This window comes from Panthera onca, chromosome B1, assembly GCF_046562875.1.
Source record: "Panthera onca isolate mPanOnc1 chromosome B1, mPanOnc1 haplotype 2, whole genome shotgun sequence".
In the NCBI taxonomy this organism is placed as follows: Eukaryota; Metazoa; Chordata; class Mammalia; order Carnivora; family Felidae; genus Panthera; species Panthera onca.
Window position 1 is genome coordinate 958,647 of NC_138342.1, and position 25,993 is coordinate 984,639.

At 64.7% G+C, this 25,993-nt stretch overlaps 2 protein-coding genes across 7 annotated transcripts; one reads left to right on the top strand and one right to left on the bottom strand.

The window, feature by feature from the left end:
- Window positions 1–1,719: 1,719 nt before the first annotated feature.
- On the bottom strand, window positions 1,720–8,469 carry TMEM129 (transmembrane protein 129, E3 ubiquitin ligase). Of its 3 annotated transcripts, none has more exons than XM_060655572.3 (4): window positions 8,364–8,469; window positions 3,181–3,655; window positions 2,359–2,518; window positions 1,720–2,228 (listed from the first exon to the last, which is right to left on the bottom strand). In XM_060655572.3, exons 1-4 carry the CDS (start codon window positions 8,380–8,382, stop codon window positions 1,980–1,982), a joined length of 903 nt encoding a protein of 300 aa, XP_060511555.1. In that variant the 5' UTR covers window positions 8,383–8,469; the 3' UTR covers window positions 1,720–1,979. The 3 variants fall into 3 exon arrangements, with proteins under 3 accessions (XP_060511555.1, XP_060511554.1, XP_078302511.1); XM_060655571.3 differs by lacking the exon at window positions 8,364–8,469 and adding an exon at window positions 5,618–6,058; XM_078446385.2 differs by lacking the exons at window positions 1,720–2,228; window positions 8,364–8,469 and adding an exon at window positions 5,618–6,058 and having other exon boundaries at window positions 2,366–2,588.
- Window positions 6,469–18,785, top strand: TACC3 (transforming acidic coiled-coil containing protein 3). Of its 4 annotated transcripts, none has more exons than XM_060655567.3 (16): window positions 6,469–6,581; window positions 8,468–8,630; window positions 8,788–8,930; window positions 9,651–10,580; window positions 11,573–11,648; window positions 11,749–11,902; window positions 13,551–13,603; window positions 13,850–13,953; window positions 14,268–14,355; window positions 14,566–14,682; window positions 15,317–15,393; window positions 15,471–15,514; window positions 16,051–16,211; window positions 17,897–18,003; window positions 18,139–18,259; window positions 18,571–18,785. In XM_060655567.3, the coding sequence occupies exons 1-16, from the start codon at window positions 6,568–6,570 to the stop codon at window positions 18,634–18,636; spliced, it is 2,418 nt and encodes an 805-aa protein (XP_060511550.3). In that variant the 5' UTR covers window positions 6,469–6,567; the 3' UTR covers window positions 18,637–18,785. The 4 variants fall into 4 exon arrangements, with proteins under 4 accessions (XP_060511550.3, XP_060511551.3, XP_060511552.2 ...); XM_060655568.3 differs by having other exon boundaries at window positions 11,797–11,902; XM_060655569.3 differs by lacking the exon at window positions 9,651–10,580 and having other exon boundaries at window positions 6,473–6,581.
- The last annotated feature ends 7,208 nt before the right edge of the window (window positions 18,786–25,993 follow it).

Below are 25,993 nucleotides of genomic sequence, written 5' to 3' on the forward strand. Positions count from 1 at the left end.
GCCGCCGGCTCTCCGACCCTCCCCCTCCCCCCCGTCCGTGCTCCACGGGCCCTCCATGACCCCCGACCCCTGCGCTTGGAGGCCTCACCCAGGACCCACGCCCTTGGGCCACCACAGTGTTCCCACGGGGGCCCCTACATCTAGAGTGCCTGCATGCTGACCCCAAGGGCCCTGGCCACAACCCCCTCCCCAGAACCGCAGGCCCAGAACTGCTGGGCCCACCCCCTTGGGAGCCCTGGAAACGGACTTCTTGAGACCCTGGCCTGCAACGGTTAAAACGGAGGGTAAGGTTCCTACAGCGCCTGCCTCCCTTCTCATTTTAAGCAAAAATGGGTACGTTGAAGTGGGCACAGTGCTGCTCCTTCTCAGCTGGCTTCTCCCCGTTACCAGTTCGAACATCAAGAAAAACAAAATATTCCATTTAAGTCGGTATGTTTTCAGACTATCATTTTATTAAATACCATATCGCTTAGCTACAATACGTTTATCTTTATAAAACTAAGTAACTTTCTTTTGTAATAAAAATAACCTGACCTAGCCCTCCTTTGGCAGCACCGGAAACTGGGCTGAGGCTAGGCTTGTCCTCCCCTCTGATGGCTGGCCTTCATTTGCAGAGTACCCTGGGGGTCCACAAAACTGAGCCACCTCCACTGCCAAATCCCTGGGGTTCCGGTGTGGCCTTGGGCAAGTCCAACGGCTGGGTCCATCACCCCTGCTTAAAACAGCCAGGCTTAGGGGGCTTAGGACTACGAATGTGAGGGCTCCAAGCGAGGACCCCCTCCGGCAACCACATCTGTCAGAGCTGGGCCCGGGACTGCCCTCTCAACTGTGCCACCAGAAATTGGGAAGAGGCACACATCCCTTTCTGACACAGGAGGACCCTACTGGCCAGCCCTGTGCTGTGTCCCAACAAGCTTGTTGCCTGGACGTAGGACGTCGCTGTGTGTGTCTTCAGCTCAGTGCCCCCTCTAACCAGGAGTCTGAAGCTTAGCCTTTCCCTGGACTCATGGGGGCAGCAGTAGGCAGGGAGGTGCATGCCTCTCCAAGAGATAGGCAACCCCACAAGCATGCAACTAAAGAGCGGGAGTTGAGAGAAGCCAGCCCCTCACCCAGCCTCTAACAGGAAGCCCAGGATCTCCCCCAGGCAGGGAGCAGGTAGGGGCCACCCCATCCAGGAACAGCCACCAGGAAGCCCCAGACAGTGCTCCCGCCCTGGACTTGCACCCCAGGCCTCTCTCTGCACCGTCAGACTCTCCCCCAGATCATCAGAGCAGCCTGGTGGGGTGCGGAGGAGACACAACACCACAAGGCCAGCAGCCAGCTTGGAGATGGGAGCCTGGAGGACAGACTGCAACCAGTTTAGATAAACCTGGGTCCGGTACGTAACTAAGAGGCAAGTGTGCTGCATAAAATTAAGGCAAGTGGTTCAGGGTAGAGCCACAGGGGCGGACTCCCGGTCTCCCAGAAGATAGCTCAGGTGGCCTCAGAATGCTCCAGAAGCAGGGGCGCCTGGGTGGCGCAGTCGGTTAAGCGTCCGACTTCAGCCAGGTCACGATCTCACGGTCCGTGAGTTCGAGCCCCGCGTCAGGCTCTGGGCTGACAGCTCGGAGCCTGGAGCCTCTTTCCGATTCTGTGTCTCCCTCTCTCTCTGCCCCTCCCCTGTTCATGCTCTGTCTCTCTCTGTCCCAAAAATAAAAAAAAAAAATTAAAAAAAGAATGCTCCAGAAGCAGGCCCCACACCGCACCGGATTCTGTGTCTAGCACCTGTCCTACCTGGTGAAACAGAAAGCAAAGGAAGCAGAGGCACAGAAGCCCCATCCCACGGTCACTGCCAGAGCTGCAGCAGAAAACCTCCCCTCCTCCTACGTCATGCCGGAAAAAGAACCCTTGGCTGACAACACAAACGGGCCTGCAGGCCTGGCTGCTCCTCACGGTGGCTGTGGGGTCCCCAAGGCCACTCCCTCGCCCAGCCGGCCGGCTCAGCGCACGGCACACACATCCAGGATGCAGAAGCGAGCACGGCAGGTGGGGCAGGGCACGCGGCTAGCGAGCCAGGTGTCAGGGCGCTGCGGGTCCTGGCGGCTGGCGAACCACTTGCCCATGCAGGTGAGACACCACATGGGGCGACAGTAACACTGCTGGCACTCGCCCTCGTCCGCCTCCTGGCAGGTCTTCACCAGCTTCACGCTGGCACGCGTCTGCATGCAACCAATGCAGGCCTCCAGCTCCTGTGGGCGGGCCCAGAGGGTCACCAGCAGTGTGGCCGCGCGGCCTTGTGGGGCCACCCCCACCCCCCCGACCCCCCGCCCCCGAGGGAGCCTGGCCTGTGGGAATCCACCCACCCCACCCGGCCCTCACCTGGCTGCTGGGAACCGAGTAGGTCGGATTGACCTCCACCAGAGAAGCAAATGTCTCCAGGAACAGGTCGCCCAGGCTCTGACGGATGACCACGTTGGCCGCACTGCGGATGGGTGCGCGGAGTTTCTCACACAGCTCGCCATACTCCGTGGAGTTCAGCCTGCACAAGGTGGGGACTGCTGGGCTGGGGCCGTCGGACCAAGGCCCTTCTGCAGGGTGGGGCTTCGTCCCTAATGAGGATGCCAAGGCGCCTCTAGGGTGACGGCACCCACGACCTCCCAGAACGCCAGGGGGCTCAGACACAGCCCAGCTGCCTGATGAAGACCAGCCAGCAAAGACAGCCCTGAAGCCAGAGCACACAAAACCAGCACCACCCACCTGCCCCAAAGGGATGCAGCCAACGGCAAAGAGGGACCGAGGGGAGGGTTGCAGCCGAAACACAGAACACCTGACCTTCAACGGGGTCAGGCCCAAAGTGGGTCCCGGGAGAGGGACAGCAGACTGCAGAGGGCTGCAGCCTGAATGGGATGGGAAGACCCCAGCTTGGGCCCCAGAGCCAAGGCAGCCACCCCCAAATGTCCCCAGTGTGCTGCCCCGAAAAGAGCTGTGGAAGGCGGCTCAGAGTACATGGAAAAAGCAGCAGAGAACACCCAGGAGCGCGAGGGGGCGAGGCGCCTGGAGGGAGGGTCCCGCTGGAGCGGTGGCCAGAAGAGCCCGCTCTATCCGTCATGGCCTCCCAGAGAGGCGCCAGACTGGAACCCGGGCACCGGCCGCCTCTGGCTGCACCAGCCTCACTTTCACCCCAGCCACAGGCACACCTACCGGATGTCGAAGGCCTGCACAGCAGGGCTGGTGCTGGCCACGTGGATGGTAAGGAGCTGCACAGGCAGGTTGGAGTCTGGTGAGAGCTCGTGCTGCTGCGATTCTGTCACGGTCAGGTGCACATCCTGCTGCTGAGCCACGTGCACACGGTATGTGGTCACCTTCATCACCCACGTGTCCGTCACAATCACGCGAGCACCAGGTGCCCCTGTGGCAAACTTGTCGATCCGCCGGAACTCGGTGTTGACGGAGGAGGCGACGGCCCACCAGCCTGACTGCGGGAGGGCATAGAGGGCCAGGGTGCGGGCCAGTGGGTGGCAGGCCCACCGATCCCAGGACCAGTAGTAGATCAGGGTGCAGGCAACGGTGGGCAGGGTCACTGCCAGCAGGAGGAAGAGCCGCCAGGTGTCCGGGGCCTGGCTGGGGGAGTAGAGTTGCTTTTCTGAAGCTGCAAAGCACATGCCCACGTAGTACCCTACGAAGGATGGGGAGGGTCTCAGTAGAAATCGGGACTGCCAAGCCATTGTTCTCCCCTCATAGTGCCCACCAAGGGCCACAGTGCTGTCCCTGTACCTCCAGGGGGGAGGGGTGCTTCCCCTCATCCCCAGCCCCGGGCCTGGCCCTCTGCCCTGTCGGCTCCCACAGCCAGGCCATGGTACCCCAGGGCAGGCGAGCCTCACCTGCCTCCACGGCTGGCCCAGTTCAACCCTTGCCCATGACAACGGGAAAATAAACGAGGAAAAAACATTTTTAATTTACATCTTCAGTTTTACATAAGTAGTAGACAATTACTGAAATAGGAAAAACTAAAAATGCCAAAACGAATACGAGAATTTTGTGTCCCCCCAAGGCAGAGCTGCACACTGGCCCTCCCAGGGGTGGGACCTTGGCCTCTCAACCCCACCCCTTCTGAGGAGGCAAATCAGAGCGTGGCCCATCCCGGAGCACAGATGTCCTGTGCCAAACAGTAAGCAAAGAATAATGGCGCACAGCACAAAGTCGTGGGGACGCTCCAGGGCCCCTGCAGGCCAGATCCGGGCCAATGTGCATGTCAAAACAAAGTAAATAGTGAAGGCACGCTTAAGGTTCCAGAAATAATGGTAACCTGTTTGCTGTTGCTCAGGTTGCTACATTTAAGGTAACTTACTAGGTAGCAGCAGGTAATACACAATAATGTTTCAAAGCTTTTCAAAACAAGTTCCTAAAAGACAGACTCCAGGACTGGCCACAAGTCAGGCTGCATCATCTCCTCCACTTGCATGAGTCACTCAGCTCCCCAAGTTCTGGTTTCTGTCCGTCTGCAGCATGGTGACGGCTCAGCTCCTCACAGGTTATAGGAAAGGTGTAGATAAAGGGACTCCAGAAAACTGGGGGGGTCCTTAGTTCCTGGGGCAGAAATCCAACCCACGACCCTCCCAGGAGCCCAAGTTCTGAACTGCACTTTCCTCATCTGAGGGGCACTAAGGGGTACTAAGGGGTACTGGGGTCTCAGGCTGGGAAAGCCATACGGTTACCCTGACAGGTGGAGAGACCAAGCTGGTCATGGAGACCACCAGCTCACCACGAAGACCCAGTCTCCATCCTGCCATGGGCTCCCCTCTGCTCACCTTCCCCATCAGGCAGGCAGCCCTCCTGTTCACGCCTGGCCTCAGCCCAGCCCCTTCCAGGTGGCTCTCCACACCTAGCCCAGGCTGCTGCGCCCTGTCGGCAGCTAGAAACTCCCGAGTCCACAGAGCCATAGACAGGGCCCCCTACCAGCCAGCCACCAGCCCTTCCAGACCTGCTTCTGCTCTGTATCCTCCAGAGAACTCCCCCCCACACAGGCAGCAACCGGCTTTCCAGCCAATTCCCGTGTCCGCCCAGTTGGCAAACAAGCCTCGGAGAGGCCCGATAGCCCCTGGATCACCGCCCAGCCCAACCCCTGGGCAACGTGTAAGCGTCTTGCCCCAGCCCTTTGCACCTGTGACACCCCCATGGGGTTACCCATCTCTGCCTCCTTCTCACTTCCACCTTCCGTTGGAATCTCACCGCCTCACGTAATAGCTCACGACCTGCCCTGGCTGGGCGAAGCATCACTAGGCTCCCCGCTAGTATTCTAAGCCTACACTTCCGCCACCTGCAAGCGACCAGCTGCCGCCAGCACCTTCCTCTCCACTCCTGGGAGCAGCGGACGCGAGAGGCCCGGCTCAGAGCGCACGGGGCGGCCGGCCCACAGCCTCGGCTCTCGGGGTCAGTCGTTTCTCCCCAGCTCGGGGCGACCGGGGATCCGCTCACTCTCCCCCGACTCTTCTCCACACGGAGGTAATCCCGCGGCCCAGCCACCTCTGGGATCCCGGAACTCGGCCGCGAGCCCGAGGGGCCACTTCTGTCCACCAAGGGGGACACGGGTCGGCGCCCCGCCCCGGGGACTCTCTGGGGGAGGGTCCGGCCTGCTCACCGAGCGGCAGCAGCGAGTGGCACAGCAGCGTGGCGGACGTGCGGCGCAAGTGGTAGGATACAAAGGCGGCGTCCTCGCTGCCCAGCCAGCCCGACAGCAGGTTCTGCACCGTGAGCCCGGCTGAGTGGAACTCAGTGGGCGTGAACACGAAGCACACGGCGAACACCAGGTAGGCCAGCGTGAAGGTGACCTCCGGGCTGTCCATCGCGCTGTCGCGGCCGCCAAGAAGCCGGCAGGGAGAGAGGCCCGCAGCACCCGACGGGAAACAGACCCGACAGCTCCGAGCCGATGGGCGCCGGCAGGTGGGCGCCGGCCGGCGCGGGGCGCTCTGGGAGATGGTGTCCCCGCCCGCGGGGCATTCTGGACCATGGGTCCCCACCCACAGATTGGCGTGGGACGCTCTAGAAGACGTCACGTCGACGCGGGGCCCCCTGGGGAATGGAGTCCCGCCACCAGGTCTACCGCGGGGCACTCTGGGAAGTGGAGTTGCAGCGCCCTGCACAGCACAGCCCGAAGTCGCGAGTCCGCGACAGTCCTCGCGAGGGTTTGGCTCTATCCCACGACCCGCCTTGGGGGCGGTGTTTCAGCTAGCCCCATTTTACAACTGGGGAAACTGCGGCTTGGGCCAATGGCTGTCATGCCCTGGCCTCTCCGCGGAACCCAATCGCGTCCGTAGCCGAACCCGAGATCCCCGGGCGACGGCGAGCCCAGGTCACCTCCCCGCCCGCCAGCAGCCCTTCCCTTCCCCTCCGCAAGCTAGACGAGCCGCGATTCCGGCGGCTTCCGGCGCCCAGCGTGCCCCGCCCCCGGAAGTGGAGCCGCCGGCGCCCCGTGCGTCCCGCCCCCGGCCGCGCGCTGATTGGCCGCGGGCGCCAACCGTCGGTATTTGAATCGGCGGCGGGCGGACGGTGTTCCGGACTCGGCGGCGCCTCCCGCTCCTTCGGCTTTGTATGGCCGCCGGCAGGTAGGCGGCGGCGGCGGCGGCGGGGTCCTGGGCTTGGGGCTCCATCCCCGCCTCTTCCCCCGGTCCCGCGCCCCGGCTCCCGACTCCGCGACAGCAGGGCTACGCCCGCCCTTGACAGGACCTCCTCCCTCTCCGGCTTCTCCGGAGGCTCCCGTGTCCCCTGTCCACACGGCACCCCTTCACCCTTGAGCCCAGCCCGCCGGCTTTTACGGCCGCCGTTGCAGGGGCACCTTCCTGCCGGGGCCCCTAGCAGCCCGCGTGTCCTGTCGGTCTCCGGTCACAGCCCGGGAGTGGAGCTGGCTGACTTCTTCCCCGCTTCCCGACGCCTGGTGGGCTCCTGCCTACTGGCGCCTCCCTTCTCCTTCGTCTCCCTCTGGGAGGTCCATGCGTCAGGGTCCTTCGCGGCCTGGGCCGCTGGCCTCCCCTCCCATCACCCCCTGACCTCGTCCAGCCTCAAATACCACCGGTAGGCGTGCCTTGCAAATGTGCACCTCCCACCCTTACACCACCGGCTCGCTGCGTGGTGTCCGAGACTGGGCTCCTAATCTCCGGCCCTTCCCGGCTCTGCGGGGCAGCTTCATGCTGCTTTCTCCACACCCCACCTGGGAGCCACGGCTGACTCCAGCTGCACCTGCCGCAGAAACCTAGGCTCCAGCCCTCCCGGTGTTGCCGATTCTCCCCACCTGCTCAACGCAGCTCCGCCCCCGTTTCCTGCCCCACACTTCAGCTCACAAGGCCGTCTGGGCTGGCCGCCTCTGCTCCCGGCCGCCATCGTCAGCGGAAGCCAAACCCGACAGACCCCGCCAAGGTCTCGCCAGCTTCCTCAGGGGAGAGAATGCCAGAAAGGTGTCCTCTAGACCCTTCCCTCATCCACCCCACAGCCATCCTGCCCCCTTCTCGCTTTCCCCAGTTGTTCCCCAAAAACCTGAGTGGTCCTTGCCTCCTGTTTCTCTCCCTCTCCCCAGTGCCTCGTGGGCCTGCCGGCCAAGCCAGAGCCTGTCATTCCACCCCTGACCGTCTGCAGGAGCTTCTGACCCCTCGCTTCCCTCCTGCCCATTCCCCAACCTCCACACACACGGCCCCATCCCCACATCTTCCAGGGCATCTTGTTGCCCTGACCTTGCCTCTTTCCAGGCCCCCTTTGCCCCCTCTGTTCCAGCCACCCTGGCCTTGCTCTTCCAGCTGCAGCCTCCAGCAAAACACCTGTGATGTTCCCTTGGCTAGGTCCTCCTGTGACTCCTGGGTTGGGAGTGTGATGCTGGTAACCATCATGAGGACCCTGGGAGGGCGGAGGGGGACTGTTCTAGAGCCCCCTGGGCCTCAGTGGAGGTCCCTGGTGCGTGTCTCTAGACTCCCAAGTCTCAATGTAGAAGCTCCTCAACCCCTACCAAGTAATTCCTCACCTTGCTGGTCGCTGCCTCGTCCCGCTCTTCCTCTGGGCCTTGGCCCTGGTGTACCCCCAATTCCCAGCCTGTGGTGGAAGAGAAGTCACAGCACCCCTCTGCTTTCCTGTTTTCTGCTAGCTTGGCAGCCTGCTCCAGCTGTGCTGCGGCCTCGGTGCCTTCAGCAGAGGCCTGAGGGGAGACCCAGGTTTCTGAGAGGCCAGCACACCCGTCTTCTGACTTTTACCCACAAAACCCAAGTTGTTTTGAAAACCCGATTCTTCCTCTTTGCGCTGCAGGCCGAAGGCCCTTCTAGCTCTTTGTCTTGGGAGGCGGCAGGTCCCCTGATGCAGTACAAGGACTGCCTGGCAGAAGATGTGCTGCCTGAGATGTGACCCACCTGTGCAGGAAGGGGACATCTGCCTTGCAGGGCTAGCTCGTCGTCGTGTCTGTTCATCCGGACTACACAGCCCTCACGCTGACACGCACTGTTTGCTTTTCCAGGATGAGTCTGCAGATCTGCAACGATGAAAACGTCACTGGTGACAAAAGTGCAGAAAACTGTGAGTTCCTGTTTTCGCCACCAGAACCTACCGGAAGATTATCTGTGCTTCGTCTGTCCCAGAAAGAAAATGTGCCACCCAAGAGCGTAGTCAAAGCTATGAAAGTAAGCACGTTTTGCCTGTGTCACATCTACCGTGTGTCACATGTTAGGTCACCCTGGGACTCGTTCTCCTGGGGACGTCAGGGTGGGCGGGGGGGGGCACTGCCAGCAGAGTGGTGAAGACGCCAGCTGTTGAACGGGTCTCCTCCTTCCCCAACAGGTGACTTTTCAGACTCCTCTGCGAGACCCACAGACGCACCGCATCTTGAGTCCTGGCACGAGCAGCAAGCCCGAGGCTCCTTTTGCTCTGGAGGACACTGTTGGGCTGGAAAATTCTCACCAAAACTGGGCCCAGAAAGAGAAGTAAGTGTCGGTGCTGCTTGGTGTGCTGCCGTTCGCAAGCACTCCAGCAGACGCGGCAGGAAAATTCTGTCTGGTCGAGTTCCTCCTGGTTTCCTCTCTAATGGTGTGCAGTGCGGTGCCCAGCGCGCTCGCGTCGGGAGTCATTTGTTAGTAGAAAAGCAGACAATGAAACGCTTAGAATAAGGTTAAGTTTCGTGTCTGCTCCCTTCCTATGCCTTCGCCAGCAAATCGGCCTGGGCGTTTCAGACCTTTCATGAAAGGTCTGATCGCATCTTTAAGGAAGGACACTCTGGCTTCTTCCTGGTTTCACACCCCCCTGGTCACCTCTCTCCTTGCACGTCAGCTTGGACACTCTCGGTGTCAAAGCCTGCTGTGTCTGCGGGCAGAGTTCTCGATCTTGCCTTTCTCTGCAGTGAAAAACCTTGATCCACCTGTGCCCTGTCCCTGACTATGTAGCTAGTGGTCCCGGCTGAACAGGGAAGATAGGCTAGTACAGAAAACCTTAACTGTGACTATTCGTTTGTCTACGTCTCTCGGAAACCCACGTGACCTAGTTGGCCCAGCAGTGTTGACTTATGAGGAAACGCTTGAGAAAGTTAATCCCAGGAAGAAGATCGACTAAACATTCTTTTTTTCTGTCTTTAGCTCATGTTTTGTTACTAAAGTCTAGTGAAAAAGCTAACAGGTTCCTTAGCGTTAACTAAGTTTGTTTCTAAAAAGCCAACAGTTCACCAAGGAAGTTGACACCAAAATGACCAATGGAATTGTCCAGAAACCATTGATGGGCAATGCCAACCTGCCTCCAGGGGATGTGAGACCAGCCTCTGAAGATGGGCCGTTTTCCAGTGGACCCACCTCTGCTCCCCTGGCCAGCCTGGGTCCCTCAAGCTCTCCCCAGATGCCAGAAAGTCTTGAAAATCAAGTGGCATCTCTAGGACAAACGTCTAGGAGCCCTGAGCAAGCCTTGGAGGAAAATGCTTGTTCTTGTTTCTTCGAGAAAGGTATATCCACCTCAGAAATCCTAGAAGACCCTTCCCAGATGGCTCTCCAGGACAGAACGGAAGGTCCCCGTGGGGCTGCCAGAGAAAGCTCCAGCCAGGTCCCTGCTTCCTCAGCCGGGGCTACTTTGCCCCCTGCTACTGTCCTCAAAGGAGCAGGTGGAGAAGGGCCCCCCGAAGACCTGCCTGGCGAGGCCCCCGCTGGCCCTGAAGACACTTCTGGTCCTGGGAACACCATCCTGGACAGCCCCCTGAACGCTGGAGGGGTCACATCCCCAAGTCCTCAGAAGGAAGAAGCCGACGGCCAGCAGGCTGCCTCTTGGAGGCGCGGGCCCACAGGGCTAGAATTTGATTTGTCTGCCAATGCCGTCAGCAGAGGGAAAGCGGGGAAGGGACCCAGCCTTAAACCTCCCTCTAGGATACCAGAGCCGAGGCAGGAAAAGGCACCCGAGGAGGCAGGTGAGGGGCCCGTTCCCCTCCCCCGGGGGTCTTACGACCTGGATTGGAGCAAGCTGGATGACCCGAACTTTAACCCATTTGAAAGTGGAGGAGAGACCCTATCCCCAGAGTGCCCCCAGAGCAGGCCCGCAGGGACTGTGACCAAGCAGCCGCAGGCCGGCCCGGAGGCCACAGGGCACTGCCCCCTGAGCCAGTGAGTACTTGGTGGTGGTGGCGGTGGGGTGGCTGGTCACTCAGCACACCAGAGGACCCCAGGCCAGAGATGCCACTTACACGTGCCCCCGAGGAGGGGCCTCGGAGCATACATAGGCTGCACAAGGCAGCTGCCGGTCGTGGGTCCTGAGACTGAGGAGGGGGCTCGCGGCCACCTTAGATGGCTGGTGAAAGATCACAGAGGGGAGTGCACAGCGGTGCCCCGTTCCGTCCACTCCACGGGGGTGTGGGCAACTCTTGTGCTATTTTTTTTGTTTCTTCAATTTTGTTTTTTCAATTTTTTTTTTTTAATTTTAGAGCGTGTGCACAAGCAGAGGAGGAGAGGGGCAGGGAGAAACTCTTAAGTAGGCATCACACTCAGGGCAGAGCCCAATGGAAGTCAAGAGTCAGATGTTCAACTGACAAAGCCAACCAGGCACTTTTTTCTCCCCCCAAGTCTTTGTGCTTTCTTAAGAGCACTATCTGTAATGAACCTGGAAACCTAGAAAGGTTTCTAGCAAGTTCTGTCTACTTCCAAAGCCGGTGGAGTGGCCATCCACGCTTGGGGTGGTGTTTCATGCTCTCTCGCACTCTCTGGAGATGGCTGCTGAGTGGCCACCAAGTGCTGGGTCCCCGAGAGAAGCTTAGCTGGTGCCCGGCCCCCACACTGGTACACACGGCCTTGGTGGGCATCCGGGGACTGCCCCTCTGGCACGTGCACCCTATCTGCCCGGTACTGGAACCACACCGGGAGGGCCTCCCGGCCCCAGCACTCACTTCCCCTCCCTCCAGTGTGTTTTGCCAGTTTCCTAGTGAAAAATGAAGGCTTGGGGTTTGCTTTTTGAGTTGAAACAGCCCCGGAGCTCCTGGCCCGGGTGTCCTTTGAGGTTTGTGGTTCTCGTGCAGTTGAGGTGGGCCGGGCTGCAGGCCTCACCCCTGCACCTGGCTGGTGGGGGCACAGGGGTGCAGGCCCGGCTGACCCCATCTCTTCAGGCAGGTGCCTTCGGCCTCAGCAGATGACATACCCATGATGCAGACCGCGGCAGGGACCCCAGGTGCAGGGGGCGAGGTAGGGCCGCGTGCACGTGTGTGCTGTCCTCACGTTCATACGGGGGCCGGGTGGGACACAGTGCCCAGACAAGACTGGGTGACGGAGGGGTCCCATGCAGGACCTTCGGCTGCCCCAGGGTGCCCCCACGGAGCCATCCTCCTTCCAGGAGGGAGCCGCGGGCCGTGCCAGTGCGTCAGCGCCACCCCCTCCTCCGCACGGGCCAGAGCCCCCCTCGGACCTGGATGAGGAGCACTTCCGAGACCCCGCTGAGGGTACGTACGTTGTCCCCAGTCACCGGTCTGTCCCTGCTGGAGGCCTGCCGTTCCGTCCGTGCCTGTGCCTGGCGGCGGCTTCCCGGCAGCTCTCTTCCTGGGCTTTAAGTGATCCACGCAGGGGCTTCGGGTTGAGCAGAAGGTGGCCGTTCTCGGGGCACAGCCGCAAACCGAAAGGACTTTTAGGAACGGAGGTCGGAGGCTCAGGGGAGTAGGCGGGAGTCACGCAGGAGGTTCTGTGCAGATTCACAGGGTTGCAGAGTTGCTGTTAGGACAGAGCACCCAGGCTGACGGACCGGAAGCTCTGAAGCTTCAACACGGGTGGGATCGAGTTGCCCTAGTAGACGTGACACAACCTGCCGGGGTCTCCATTTCGGTTGCTTAACGTCCGGGCAGAGGGAAGACTGGCAGTGGCACGTAGGGCTCGTCTGTGGCAGGATGATCGAGGGTCCTCACCGTACGGGGGTCCCGAAACCGCGGACAGGCTCGGCTGGGGCAGGCCCGCGTCCCCACAGGGACCCTGGAGTCCCGTGACGCGGGGTCTCGTGTCTGGTTCCTTTCACCGAACGTGACGTTCTCAAGGTTCGTCCACGTCGTAGTGGGTGTCAGCGCGCCCTTGTCACGGCCGAGATCGTTCCACTGTGTGGACGGACCACGCTTGCAAAGCACTCAACGGCCGGTGGACGCGTGGGCCGTTTGCTCTGGACGGCTGGTAGAAGGCTGCCGCGAACATCCGTGTACACGGATTCGCGTGGACGTCAGCTTCCCGCCTCTCCTGGGCGTACACCTGGAAGGGGTCCGGGTCCGGGGTCGCGGTGTGTGAAAGGGCCGGGGCCACCGCCGGGTGGCTTCCCGGAGGGGCGGCGCCACTTGGCGACCGTACAGCCGCGGTGTTTGGGGGTCCCCGTCAGCGCCCGCGCGTCTCGGACTTCGATTCCCACCGTCCTGGCGGCGGTGAGGCGCCACCTCGGCGCCTCCCTGGGGACCGGCATCTCTTCACGTCCCCCCACAGGTTTTGTGGAAGGCCTGCTGGGTACTCCATTGTCTTCCTGGAGTGTTCCTCTTTGTTACCCGGTCAGGGTTTCAAACCTGTCCCCGCTGAGGGTTTCCTGTGAGATCTAGGGCCTGGAGAACGTTCTCTCTGGGGGTTGTCTTTCCTTTCTCGCTCCTTTGAAGCACAAACGTTGACCTGGAAGTCCGATTTACCTGTTTTTTCCTTCGTTGCTGGTGCTTTGGGCCTGAGGTCTAGGAAACCATGGTCAAATCCAGCACTGTGAGGATTTGCCCACCGGCTTCCTAAGGCTTTCGCGTTGTTCTGTTTGGCTTTTCGATGCACGTGGGTCGATCCGTGTGGTGTGAGGCGCCCTGAGGCCTGGTAAGGACGGGGGGATGTCGTCAGGAACTCCAGGAGAGCAGTTCCCGGCCTGGGCGCTCCGGTCCCCGGGGAACCCCGGGTGGTCCCGCCCCGAGAGCTGCCGCTCTGCTCCCTGCGGCGCACGGGACAGCCCCACGGCGTGACGTGGCCCCGAGCGTCGTGAGAGGCCGGGAACCCCGCTTCGACGTGAAGGGTGGTCGCTCCCGGCCGCGGGGGTGGGGGGGGAGGATCCCGGCCCGGGCCGGCCCGCCGCGCCGACACGCCGCCTCTCAGTTCTAGGCACGGGGGCCGACGTGGACTACCTGGAGCAGTTCGGGAGGTCCTCGGTGAGTCCCCGGCGCCGCCCCGTGCCGCTGTCGCGCCCCCGAGGTCACGCGGGTCCCTGTGCTCGGGCACCGGCGGCCTCCGCACCTTCCCGGGATGCGGGGCCGGCGTGGGGACGGCCCCTCGGGGCCCCGTCTCGGGCCCCGGCGTGGACGTGAACGCCGCCCGGGGGGTGGCGGCTCCTGGTGTGCTGTGGTCCCCCTGTTGGGGACCTCTGCGCGACCCCGCTGACGTGCCCGTCCCTTCAGTTTAAGGAGTCAGCCCTGAGGAAACAGTCCCTGTACCTCAAGTTTGACCCGCTCCTGAAGGACAGCCCTCAGAGACCGGTGCCCGCGGCCCCGGACGCCAGCAGGTAGCCCCCGCCCCCCACCGTGGCCGTGGGCTCCGTGCAGCAGGGGAGGTCTCCGGACCAAGTGGGGACACCGTGGCTCGGCCTCGGGAGCCGCCAGGTGCGGGCGGGACGGCCGGGCGGCCTCGCTCCTGAGGCTCCGTGGGCGCTCGGGTGCCCTCTCCGTCCCGTGTCTGTGCAATGCCCGCGTCCCCGTGCCCGTCAAGAGGCCGAGCCCGAGCACTTGCAACAGGCCGTGCGACCCACCAACCCGAGGACGGTTCTTCTCTGGGCTTTGGGGGAAACGGGTGCGATTACCTTCCCTCGTGGGGTCTCAGCACACAGGACGTGGCTGCGCCGTCCTCGGGAAGCCTGCCCGCGGCGAAGCTGCTAGACCTCGACTTCCTAGGAGCCCCGGGCGCTGCCGTAAGTGACGCACGAATGCGTCTTGTCAAGGGCCTGACTTCATGCTGGGGGGGGGGGGGGGGGGGGGGCGCGGTGAGGGCCCCTTGGTCGCCGTGCGGCACCAGAGGCCCCCGGCCTCTGCGGGCCTCTCCCCCGATGGCAGGGTAGAGCTGGAGGTGCGTGTCAGAGCATGTGGCCCAGCTGCTGTGTCCCCTCTCCCCACCCCCGCAGGTGCCGGACGCCCCTCCGTGCATCTTCAGGCCTGGGGGTCCCCTGCTGCCCACGGGCCCCATCGTGGGCTCCATCGTGGAGGTGCCACAGTATAGCCAGAAGGACATGGACGCCGCGGTGAGGATGAGGCGTGGGGCGGCCGGCTCCCCTCGTGCGGCTGCAGGGAGGGTCGTGGGTGTCGGCTTGCTGGGGCTCCCGTGTTCCCACCCGGCATCTCACGGAGCACCTGTTTGCACACGGAGGGTCTCGGGTGTCCTCCGATGGCACTGCTTTGAGCCACCCCGGGGGTCGTAAAGCAGGACCGCTGGACCTTGAGCCCCCGAGTCCCCTCGCTGCCCCCACCATCCCCTGGGCAGTATTTAGCCAGGCCTCTGCTGGGAGGGGCCCAGATGGGGACATCCTCTGCCAGCAGCAGCGTCCTGTCCAGTCCCCTGGCCCCCTGGCCCCCTGGCCCCCTGGCCCCCTGGCCCTGCTCAGAGCTGGCCCCGTCCCTTCTGCTGGCTGCTCTCTCAGTCTCGCCTATAGCGGGAGGCATCCCCCACAAACAGGCATGCTTCCCGGGGGCTGCGGGGACCCCTGCTACATGCCTGCCCACCAAGGGGGACCCGCCCGTCTCTGACAGACGATGCCTCCAGGGGACTTGTGCTCTCTCTGGGTACCAGCTGGCCTCGCCCCTGCAGGGCTCTCCACCGCCCATCCCCCCTCACCCCTCACCCCTCACCCCTCACCACCTGCCGTGTGGTCTGTGCAGGTGGAAGCCACACGACAGGAGAACGTGCTGCTCAGGAGCAGGTGTGAGACGCTCCATGCGAAAAACCTGGAAATGGGGTAAGGCCCGTGGCCGGCTCCGCGCAGCTCGGGGTACCCGCCGCGGGCCGCCACAGGCACGTCTGTTCTCCCCGCAGAAAGATAATGGACGGGTTCGAGGGGATCGTGTACCAGGCGATGGGTGAGTGCTGGCACCTTGCAGCCCCGGCGGTGCCAGGGGCCTGGTGCTGGTCAGCCCCAAAACGGGCCAGACCCTGGGCGGGTACCTGGGGCCCCTGCAGGCATCAGGGCAGCACGCCGCCCTGGGCGCTGTCTCTGCGGTCTGCCCCTGCACCCCCAGGGGGCTGTGTGTCAGGCGGGGCTCGGAGGGGGCACCAGTCTTCACCCGGGGCAGAGTCTTGAGCCCCGTGGAGCCCCCCACTCCCCGGCAGTACGGACAGTGGGGACAGACCGGTGGCTGCAGGCTCCGTGGGGCCCTAGGTTCCTGTCGCCTGACCCACGGCTGCTGTGGAGGCAACGGCTGTTCCCGGGCACTTGTGCCCCCCCCAGGCCCTGCTCTGCAAGGTCACCCCAGAGAGGGGCCCCGTCGCCCAGTCACTAGCAGGACCATGGGTGGGGTCGCCCGCCTCTCCACCCCTCCACCCCTCCACCCCTCCACCCCTGCTTGCCCTCGCCTGTGCTCCTCTGATCCCCAGTGCCCCTTCCTCTTTTCTCAAGAGGAGGCTCAGAAACAGAAGGAACTCGCAAAAGCTGAGATCCAGAAGATTCTAAAGGAGAAAGAGCAGCTGACTGCAGACCTGAGCTCCATGGAAAAGTCTTTCTCTGACCTGTTCAAGCGGTTTGAGAAACAGAAGGAGGTGATCGAGGGGTACCGCACGGTAGGTGGCGGCGAGCAGGCATGTGCCCGTCCTCCCCCAGAGGGTCCCTGGGGGGCTGTGGTCAGCCCCCGACCAGGCCCGTCCTGTGTCCTGACCTTGTCCAGGAAGCTGCAGTCTCTCCACGAAGATAACTCAGCTGGGCGCCGGGCTATGTCTTTCCTCGCCGGTGGGCCCAGGTGTGGGGAGTCCACCGGGTGCCTAGGGACGTGCAGGCACGTGAGCAGGGGCGCCGAGGGGCCCAGACTGGAGGCAGAGCCCCGCGGGCCCCAAGGAGTAGGCGGCTGCCTTCTGGAGGAGGGCCTGGCCCGTTGGGCACGGTGGGCCTGCAGGAGGGCAGAGGGAGTCTCACGCGTGGTAGAGGGACGGCCCGGTGACTGCGAGATGCTGGGACCGGCCTGTGCCGGGGGTGGGAGCGGTAGCCTGAGGCCCCTGAGGAGGGCCGGACGGGGCCTGGAAGGTGCCACCTGCCAGGCAGGAGGGAGCCAGCCACACAGAGAGCTGAAAGGTAGGGCCTGTTGCCGTGAGGAGTGGGGACTTGAAGGGCCCTGGAGGACGGGGACCAGGCCGAGCTCGCGCTGTCTCACCATGACTCTGGGGCAGCTGGTGGTGTTCCTGCTGTGCGGAAGAAAGTCCCTAAAGCTTGAAACTCCTTGAAAGATGGCTGACTAGTTAGCACAGGAAACTGGAAACACCTGAGCCAGGGTCACAGTCCATAGAAACAGACCCACAAGGTGGCAGGTGAGGGACCCGGGTGGGGTGTGCCTGCACCTCTCAGCTGTGGTGGGGGAAGCCGCCCGGGCCGGTCTGTCGTTGGCTGGAGGACCCCCACCCCCACCCCCCCGGCTGCCTCCTCCCCTCCAGGCCCGTCCACCCCCACACTGCCCTCAGGTAGGCACTGCCACAGGCCGACGGCGCCTGATCCCCGTAGTGACGAGTGTCCTTGCAGCAGAGCCCTCAGGAAAGGACCGGGTGGAGGTTCGGGCCCAGGACTAAGGCGGAGCATGACTCGGGGGACACGGCCGAGCCCGGCTGCCGTGAAGCCCCAGCACAGGGGGTGTGGGGGCCTGACTGCAGCCCCCAGGGCGGGGGGCCGGCGGCGGGGGGGGAAGGCGGCCTGACGCAGGGGGGGACCCGAGAGCCGTCGGGCCATACTCCTTGCGTGGAGGGAGCCGGCAGAGAACCTTCTACAACCGGGAGACGGTTTAGGAGCCAGCGCTGTTCTTAAACATGGGGCCAGGGGACGGCGTGGGACCCCGGGGGCATGGGGCCTCAGCCTCTAGCCTTCCCCCTGGCCACACCCCTGCTCCTCATCTGTGGGTTCTGTCGTCGCCCGAAACCAGGCGGAAGACTGGCCGCACGGCTGTCCCCACGTGGCCCTTAGGTAGACGGCCCTGTCCACGTGTCCTGGTGTCCGCCCGTGGTCAGCGGAGAGACGGGGCCCTACCCGTGGGCTCTGCGTGCCGGGCAGGCTGAGGGGGGTGGGTAGGGGGGCTGCGGGCGGCCACGGAAGCCGGGAGGGGAGGCCCGCTGCTGCGTCCACGCAGCCTGCCTTGTCAGAGCTGTTGTGTTAACACCCCAGAGCCCCTTGGTCGTGGGCGCGTCCACGCCTGACCCGGGATCCCCCAAAAGCCGGGCCTGACGGGCTCCAACAGAGTTAGCGGTTCACGTCTGCTCGTTCTTTCAAGAACGAAGAGTCGCTGAAGAGATGTGTGGAGGATTACATAGCGAGAATTGAAAAGGAGGCCCGGCGGTACCAGGCCCTGAAGGCCCACGCGGAGGAGAAACTCCAGCGGTGAGTGGTGGCGCGAGGGGCCCAGCGGGGCTGGGAAGGGGTGGAGAAAAGTCCGGCCAGCCTGGGGAGGGAGACCCTCCGGCTCCCCCGGACCCCGGTCCTTGACCGTCTCAGCCCCGCCCTCTGCGTCTCCAGCGCCAACGAGGAGATCGCCCAGGTGCGCAGCAAGGCCCAGGCGGAGGCCTTGGCCTTCCAGGCCAGCCTGAGGAAGGAGCAGACGCGCGTCCAGTCACTGGAGAAGACGGTTGAGCAGAAGGCGAGCACGTGGGGCCCCGGCCCCCGGGTGGGACATGAAGGGAGGGGGACCCTCCCGGCTTGGGGACCTGCCCCGTAGCAGGGGCTGGTCGCCAGTCCCTTCTAGCACCGGGCCTTCTAGTTCTAGGCCCCGTGGTCTACTCCCGGGAATCGTGTAGAAGCCAGGGGTCTGGGCCGGCCGGCCGGCTTGGGCAGTGGCAGTGGAGCGCGTGACTCTTGATCTTGGGCCTCGAGCTCAAGCTCTACGGTAGATGTGGACGCTAAAATCTCTATATTAAAAAAGTCAAACCCCTGTTTGTTTTTCTCCTTCAGACTAAGGAAAACGAGGAACTGACCCGAATCTGTGATGACCTCATCTCCAAGATGGAGAAGATCTGACCAGGAGGCCCCTTCCCAGCACCCCTGCCCCGTTTGTCTGTCTGTCTGTCTGTGGAAGGTGTCGTGTTCTTTTCTTTTTCTTAACTTCAGCTCGTTTTTCAATTAGATTGCTTTAACAAGAAGACTAATAAAGTTTCCCTTCGGTTCAAGTGTTGGAGTTGCTCTGGTTTTGATGACGTTGCAGGTTCCTGGCTTCGGCTGGAGGCTGACCCCACCCCGCACTGCTGCCCCCGCGACCCTGCCTTCTCCTCCACGTGGCCCCTCGGTTCCCATGGTCCCCACGGGGGACTGAGTGTCCACCTCGCGACCGCAGGTCAGAACCCAAACGACGAAGGTTCTCGTGTGGAAAAGCAAACTGTCAACAGCCTGGGTGACGGTCAGCCTGTGTCCCTTGCGAGACCGCCGTCCCTGCGGATGGAACTCTGGCCAGGGGTCACGGGCACTCTAGTGCAGTTGACAGACATCTGCTAGAAGGCAGGTTTCCTGGGCTGGAGCCCATGGCGCCCCCCCCAGGCCGGTTCTGCGAGCGCCGCCTCCTGGACACCCCCCCCACCCCCCCGCCCCCAGAGCAGACCTTTGTAACTGGCGAAGCCACGGTGTCCGAGTCCCTCACCCCTCCGGCCCCCAGGCTGTCCCAGGGGAGGGCCCTCTGAACCCTCGGACATTGGCCTGAGCACGGACCTTCCCTGCATCCTTCCCCTACCTGCTCGCTGACCACATGGCAAGGGGATGGGCCCGAGAGGGGGGTTCTCGGGGTGGGACACAGAGCGGGGCTCAAAGCAGCCCCCAGGAGCCTTTCTGAACCGGGCGGCAGCCGGGCCTGCAGGGGCATCAGGGGACCCCGGTCCCTGGACGTCGACGGGCGGAGAACTGGCCGGACACCGGTCTCCAGGGCCGCTGATTCGTGACTTGAGTGCCCCGGAGCCGTGTCCCTAACACCACGATCCCCACAACCAGCCGGCGGCACAACGCCTCCTTGGCGCCTGACTTGGTAGGTCTGGGCAGGCTGAGGACCCACAGTCGTGACCTGGTCCCAGCTGGCGCCGGTGCTGCCAGGCCCAGAACGCCCCGTCCTCAAGCGGGCACAGGGCCCAGGCGAGGAGACCCGCAGCCGGACACGGGCAAGGAGACGCTCATGCCCAGGCCTGGAGGAACTGCCCACGAAGGGGCATTTTCTCTCGTGAACAGCGAGCGGGCGTCCCGACACAGAGACCCAGCCCGAGGCCTGCCCGGCCGGAAGGCCTCTGAGCGTCTCTGTGCCCCGCACCCAGCTGTGACTCAGGCTGGCGAGGACCCTCCCCGGAACGGACCTGAGGGCGGGCGGCAGTGACCTGCCGGCCACCACCAGAGGTTGCTGCCCGGGCCAGGGCCCGAGGCCTGGGGTAGGAGGTGACTGAGGGGCCAGGACTCCTTACGTGGAGGACCCGTTTCTTCTCAGAGCGTGTGCAGGAAAGTGCCCGGCTCTGGGACGAAGGCCGGGCTGGGGGCAGGGACCGAGGGGCCACTCTGCCCCAGGCTCCAGGGCTCTCACCTGGCTGTGGCCGCCGGGGGTTCCTTCCGCAGTCTCCTGTGCTCCAGAACCTGCTCCGGGCTCTGGCCGGCAGGAGGCTGCCCGTGGCCGTCACCGCCTGCCTCAAAGCCACCTTCTCTGGCCCTGACCAGGTCCGTCTGGGAGCCTCTCGCTGGCCCTGCCCAGTGCTCAGTTTAGGGGGGCTCGGCCCCTGGAAGGCGTCTCCTTAAGAGCAGACGTGGGTGTTGCAGGAGGTGTGGGCGAGGATCAGGGGCCCGCCTGAGCCCCGAAGCCGCTCTCTGGGCCCCCCTTGTCATACCGGCCCCTTCCCCCGAAGGACCCAGGCTTCTGCTCTCGGCGTACAGTCCCCCACCCCCGTCAGCCCTAACCCTGTCCACCCCCTCCACCTGCCCCTGCACGAGATCCTGCCCCATCCCACCCCTCCCCTGCACAAGGACTCCACTCTTCTCTCCCTCCCAGGAGGAGTTTCAAGAGCCTACTGAGAGCCACGGGGACCAAGGGCCGTTGGCAGGGAAGAGGCCAGGCGGGGCACGGGCGGCAGACGCCACTCTTCTGCGGGGGACAGGGATGGCAGGGGGCGAGCGCCTTTAGGCTCACCAGCTGCTTCTCCTCAGTGTCATCACCCACCCACGGGCGCGTGCGGCTGAGGGGGCAGGGTGGCCACGTGGCCGCGAGGCTCCCGTCGCTCTCTGCAGGCTCAGGGCCGCTCGAAGGGGTCTGTGGTGGCAGGGCCTCGGCCGGCGCAGCCTGCCCGGCCTCTCTGGCCGCCCTGCGCGCCACCACGGGGACCCTGACCCCCGCCGGGGCCTCTCTGAGCCGGGCCGGGAGTCTGCCCAGAGAAGGCCACTTGGGGCAGCTGGCCGTGCTGAGGACACGGGCCGCCAGGCAGCATCCTGGGCCAGGAAGCTCTCTTCGGGACAAAGGGGCCTTGTGCGGCTGAATGGGTGTTTATGCTGGAGCCGGAGTTCGCTCTGGGCTGCGAGGCCAGGCAGGCCTGGCACCGGGCTCGCCCGGGGAAACGCGGCCGGCCCAGGCACGCAGCGGCGGGGCTGAGCTTCCGCACCCCTGTGTTCCCCGCGCGTGATACCCACGGCGCCCCGGGGGGCCTCCTGCCGGGACGGGGACGTGGGCAGATGGGGAGCCGTCCTGGGGCGCTGCCTCCAAGTCCCCGGTGCCGAGCAGGAGGGAAGTCGTGTCAGCAAGGCAGCGGCGGCAGCCACAGAGGTCTCGTGGACCGGGCACCCCCGGGGCCGCCTCCCGGGGGCAGGGCCGCCCCGGCTTCCCGGGGCACGGAGGTGAGAGCCCCTGCTGTGGTGGCCCGGACCCCCCAGCCTGCACTAGAATCCCACTCCTTTGAACTGTTTGCGACCCCCAAGCCCCTATGTGGAGGAGGGGGGCCTCTGGGGCGGATGAGGTTAGATGAGGTCATGAGGGTGGGGCCCCGGGGTGGCGCCAGTGTCCTCACGGAAGAGGGAGAGAGGGGACAGGTGTCTCTGTCCTCCGTGTGAGGACGCGGCGAGAAGGCAGCCGTCTGCAGGCCACCTTCTTGGCTCCAGCCTCCAGGACCGCGAGAACAAAGTGTCCGTCGTGTAAGCCGCAGCCCGTGGGCTCTACTGAGGGCGGCCCAAGAGAGCGAGCGAGCGAGCGAGACTCCGACCGACCGGCCGGCCGACCGGCTGCCCAGCCCGAGGCCCGCCCACCGCCCCGCCTGTGACCCCGCAGCTGCCGCGTCCACACCCCTCCGGGAGGGTCCGTCGGGCCAGGCAGATGTGGGCGCCCTGGCCAGGGGCCGCCACGTGGCTCGGTTCCCATGGGGGAGGGGGAGGGGGAGAAGGGCGGCACTGTCCCCGCTGCCCCCTGGAGTCGAGCGCCGCCTCCCCTCACGGCTGCCCCCCCCACCCCCCCCCCCCACCCCCCGCCCAGGCTGAGCCCCAAACTCTCCTTGGCCCCTCGAAGGGAATGAGGACTTCCACGTGGCCGAGCGGGGGCCCCAAAGGTCCTTCTTTGAGCTGGCCGCCCACCTGTGCCACCCTGCCCTCTGGGAAAGACCAGGTCACGTGCCACGTGCGCCTGTGTGACGGGCGTGCAAACCCAGGCTCCGAGCCCCCTCACCGGCCCCTCGGGCCGCCCGGGGGCGAGGGGTGGGGGGGGCCTGGGCTCGCGTCACTTGTGTCCTGTTGGGAGGTCCGGGCGGGCGGGGGCCAGCAAGCCACCACACCACTTAGGAACCGGGAGCGGGGCCGAGGGGGCTGCATGGGACCAGGGAGGGGGGGTCCTGACTCACCGAGGCCGTCTTTGGGGGACCCTGCTGGGGTGTGCTTAAGACGCGGGGGGCACCGTCCGCGCGGTGGAGAGCATGCCAGGAGGGGGCTGCACGTGTGCGGACGGCCCCACGCACCCTGGCCCCAGCGTCTGCAGGGCCCCATTCCCGGGACCCCTGCGCCGCCCGGTCCCCGGCTCACGACGGGGCCCTCACGCTCTCTGCCCGGGGCCCGTGAAGGCTGCGAGAGCGCCGCGGGGCCAGGCGGCCTGCAGGGGGAGCCATTGGGCCGGCCCGAGCCTCCTCCAGCCTCGGCAGCGACCCGGTCCGAGCGGTCCGGCCCCACCTCCAGGCAGGGGGCGGGGGGCATCCGGCGGCCACCTGCCCGGGCCGCCCGCCCAGCTGTCAGGGGCCGCCTGTCCCCTGTCCCCCCTCTGTCCTGTGGACCCCCGTGCGCCACCTGGCTAGGCCCCCGCAACTCCAGCCGCCGCAGGGGTGCCGGGCGAGGGCCGCCCAGAGAGGTCCCTGGGGGCGGAGCCTGTCACCCGCGGGGGCCCAGCCCCTTCCCTCCACCCCCCACCTCCACCCCCAGTTCCGGGTGGGGGGAGGGTGGGCCTTGCACGGCGGCCCCTTGAACCACCACCCTGGCCCGGGGGCTCACGGCCCCGCCACCTCAGCGCTACTTTGGGAGCGGGCCGGACTCCCCAGAGGGACACCCCTGTCCCCCGCCTGGCCCCGGGCCCCAAGCCAGACGGTTCGCAGGCGTCTGTAGAGTGAACAAGGGTAGACAGAGGGGCGCTAAGAGGCCCCCCCAGCCCCCCTCGCTCTAGCACAGGGGTGAGGTGGGGACGCCCTGCCCCCGGGGCACAGGCCTGGGGCAACGGGAGTGTGAATGAGGGAGGGGCTGTGTGAGTGAGTGTGTAAGAGGGTCAGTGTGGGAGACGGTATGTGAGGGAGCATGTGTGCAGGTGAGTGAATGTGAGTGTGAGGGAGTGTGGGGGTGATGGGGGTGTGGGGGGGTATGTGGGTGAGTGTGTGAGGTGTGAGGGAGTGTGTCAGGGGTGTGTGAGCAAGTGTGTGGGTGAGGGTGAGTGTTGGGGTGTGGGCGAATGTGTGGGTGAGTGTGAGGGAGTGGGTGAGTGTGGTGGTGAGTGTGAGCGTGTGGGGGGAGTGTTGAGGGAGTGGGCAAGGGGTGTGTGGGTGAGACAGGGAGTGTGGGTGAGTGTGAGGGGTGTGTGGGTGGGAGGGAGTGTGTGGGAGGGAGTGTGTGGGTATGTGTGTGGATGAGTGAGGGAGTGTGTGGGCGAGTGTGGGCGAGTGTGAGGGAGGGAGTGTGTGGGCGAGTGTGAGGGAGGGAGTGTGGGCGAGTGTGAGGGAGGGAGCGTGGGCGAGTGTAAGGGAGGGAGTGTGGCCAGTGTGAGGGAGGGAGTGCGTGGGTGAGTGTGAGGGAGGGAGTGTGGGCGAGTGTGAGCGAGGGAGTGCGTGGGCGAGTGTGAGCGAGGGAGTGCGTGGGCGAGTGTGAGGGAGGGAGTGCGTGGGCGAGTGTGAGGGAGGGAGTGTGGCCAGTGTGAGGGAGGGAGTGCGTGGGCGAGTGTGAGGGAGGGAGTGCGTGGGCGAGTGTGAGGGAGGGAGTGTGTGGGCGAGTGTGAGGGAGGGAGTGTGGCCAGTGTGAGAGAGGGAGTGTGTGGGCGAGTGTGAGGGAGGGAGTGTGTGGGTGAGTGTGAGGGAGGGAGTGTGTGGGCGAGTGTGAGGGAGGGAGTGTGGGCGAGTGTGAGGGAGGGAGTGTGTGGGCGAGTGTGAGGGAGGGAGTGTGGGCGAGTGTGAGGGAGGGAGTGTGTGGGTGAGTGTGAGGGAGGGAGTGTGGGCGAGTGTGAGGGAGGGAGTGTGTGGGCGAGTGTGAGGGAGGGAGTGTGGGCGAGTGTGAGGGAGTGTGTGGGCGAGTGTGAGGGAGGGAGTGCGTGGGCGAGTGTGAGGGAGGGAGTGTGGGCGAGTGTGAGGGAGGGAGTGTGTGGGCGAGTGTGAGGGAGGGAGTGTGGGCGAGTGTGAGGGAGTGCGTGGGCGAGCGTGAGGGAGGGAGTGTGTGGGCGAGTGTGAGGGAGGGAGTGTGTGGGCGAGTGTGAGGGAGGGAGTGCGTGGGCGAGTGAGGGAGGGAGTGTGGGCGAGTGTGAGGGAGGGAGTGTGTGGGCGAGTGTGAGGGAGGGAGTGTGTGGGCGAGTGTGAGGGAGGGAGTGTGGCCAGTGTGAGGGAGGGAGTGCGTGGGCGAGTGTGAGGGAGGGAGTGTGTGGGCGAGTGTGAGGGAGGGAGTATGGCCAGTGTGAGGGAGGGAGTGTGTGGGTGAGTTGAGGGAGGGAGTGTGGCCAGTGTGAGGGAGGGAGTGTGTGGGCGAGTGTGAGGGAAGGAGTGTGTGGGCGAGTGTGAGGGAGGGAGTGTGGCCAGTGTGAGGGAGGGAGTGCGTGGGCGAGTGTGAGGGAGGGAGTGTGTGGGCGAGTGTGAGGGAAGGAGTGTGTGGGCGAGTGTGAGGGAAGGAGTGTGTGGGCGAGTGTGAGGGAGGGAGTGTGGCCAGTGTGAGGGAGGGAGTGTGTGGGCGAGTGTGAGGGAGGGAGTGTGTGGGCGAGTGTGAGGGAGGGAGTGTGGCCAGTGTGAGGGAGGGAGTGCGTGGGCGAGTGTGAGCGAGGGAGTGTGTGGGCGAGTGTGAGGGAGGGAGTGTGGCCAGTGTGAGGGAGGGAGTGTGTGGGCGAGTGTGAGGGAGGGAGTGTGTGGGCGAGTGTGAGGGAGGGAGTGTGGCCGGTGTGAGGGAGGGAGTGTGTGGGCGAGTGTGAGGGAGGGAGTGTGGCCAGTGTGAGGGAGGGAGTGTGTGGGTGAGTTGAGGGAGGGAGTGTGGCCAGTGTGAGGGAGGGAGTGCGTGGGCGAGTGTGAGGGAGGGAGTGTGTGGGCGAGTGTGAGGGACGGAGTGTGGCCAGTGTGAGGGAGGGAGTGTGTGGGCGAGTGTGAGGGAGGGAGTGTGTGGGCGAGTGTGAGGGAGGAGTGTGGGCGAGTGTGAGGAGGGAGTGCGTGGGCGAGTGTGAGGGAGTGCGTGGGCGAGTGTGAGGGAGGGAGTGCGTGGGCGAGTGTGAGGGAGGGAGTGCGTGGGCGAGTGTGAGGGAGGGAGTGTGGCCAGTGTGAGCGAGGGAGTGCGTGGGCGAGCGTGAGGGAGGGAGTGTGTGGGCCGAGTGTGAGGGAGGGAGTGCGTGGGCGAGTGTGAGGGAGGGAGTGTGTGGGCGAGTGTGAGGGAGGGAGTGTGGGCGAGTGTGAGGGAGGGAGTGCGTGGGCGAGTGTGAGGAGTGTGTGGGCGAGTGTGAGGGAGGGAGTGCGTGGGCGAGTGTGAGGGAGGGAGTGCGTGGGCGAGTGTGAGGGAGGGAGTGCGTGGGCGAGTGTGAGGGAGGGAGTGCGTGGGCGAGTGTGAGGGAGGGAGTGCGGGCGAGTGTGAGGGAGGGAGTGTGTGGGCGAGTGTGAGGGAGTGCGTGGGCGAGCGTGAGGGAGGGAGTGTGGGCGAGCGTGAGGGAGGGAGTGTGTGGGCGAGCGTGAGG

Bases quoted from the DNA above. Each gene is read 5' to 3' on its own strand.
- TMEM129 (XM_060655571.3), bottom strand. From the start codon at position 5,822: ATGGACAGCCCGGAGGTCACCTTCACGCTGGCCTACCTGGTGTTCGCC. The intron at 2,519-3,180 runs GTAGGTGTGCCT...CACCTTGTGCAG, and splicing joins GTGCAGGCCTTCGACATCCG to GCTGAACTCCACGGAGTATG. The intron at 2,229-2,358 runs GTGAGGGCCGGG...GCCCGCCCACAG, and splicing joins ACTCGGTTCCCAGCAGCCAG to GAGCTGGAGGCCTGCATTGG.
- TACC3 (XM_060655567.3), top strand. The intron at 11,903-13,550 runs GTACGTACGTTG...GCCGCCTCTCAG, and splicing joins CTTCCGAGACCCCGCTGAGG to TTCTAGGCACGGGGGCCGAC. The intron at 13,604-13,849 runs GTGAGTCCCCGG...CCGTCCCTTCAG, and splicing joins AGCAGTTCGGGAGGTCCTCG to TTTAAGGAGTCAGCCCTGAG.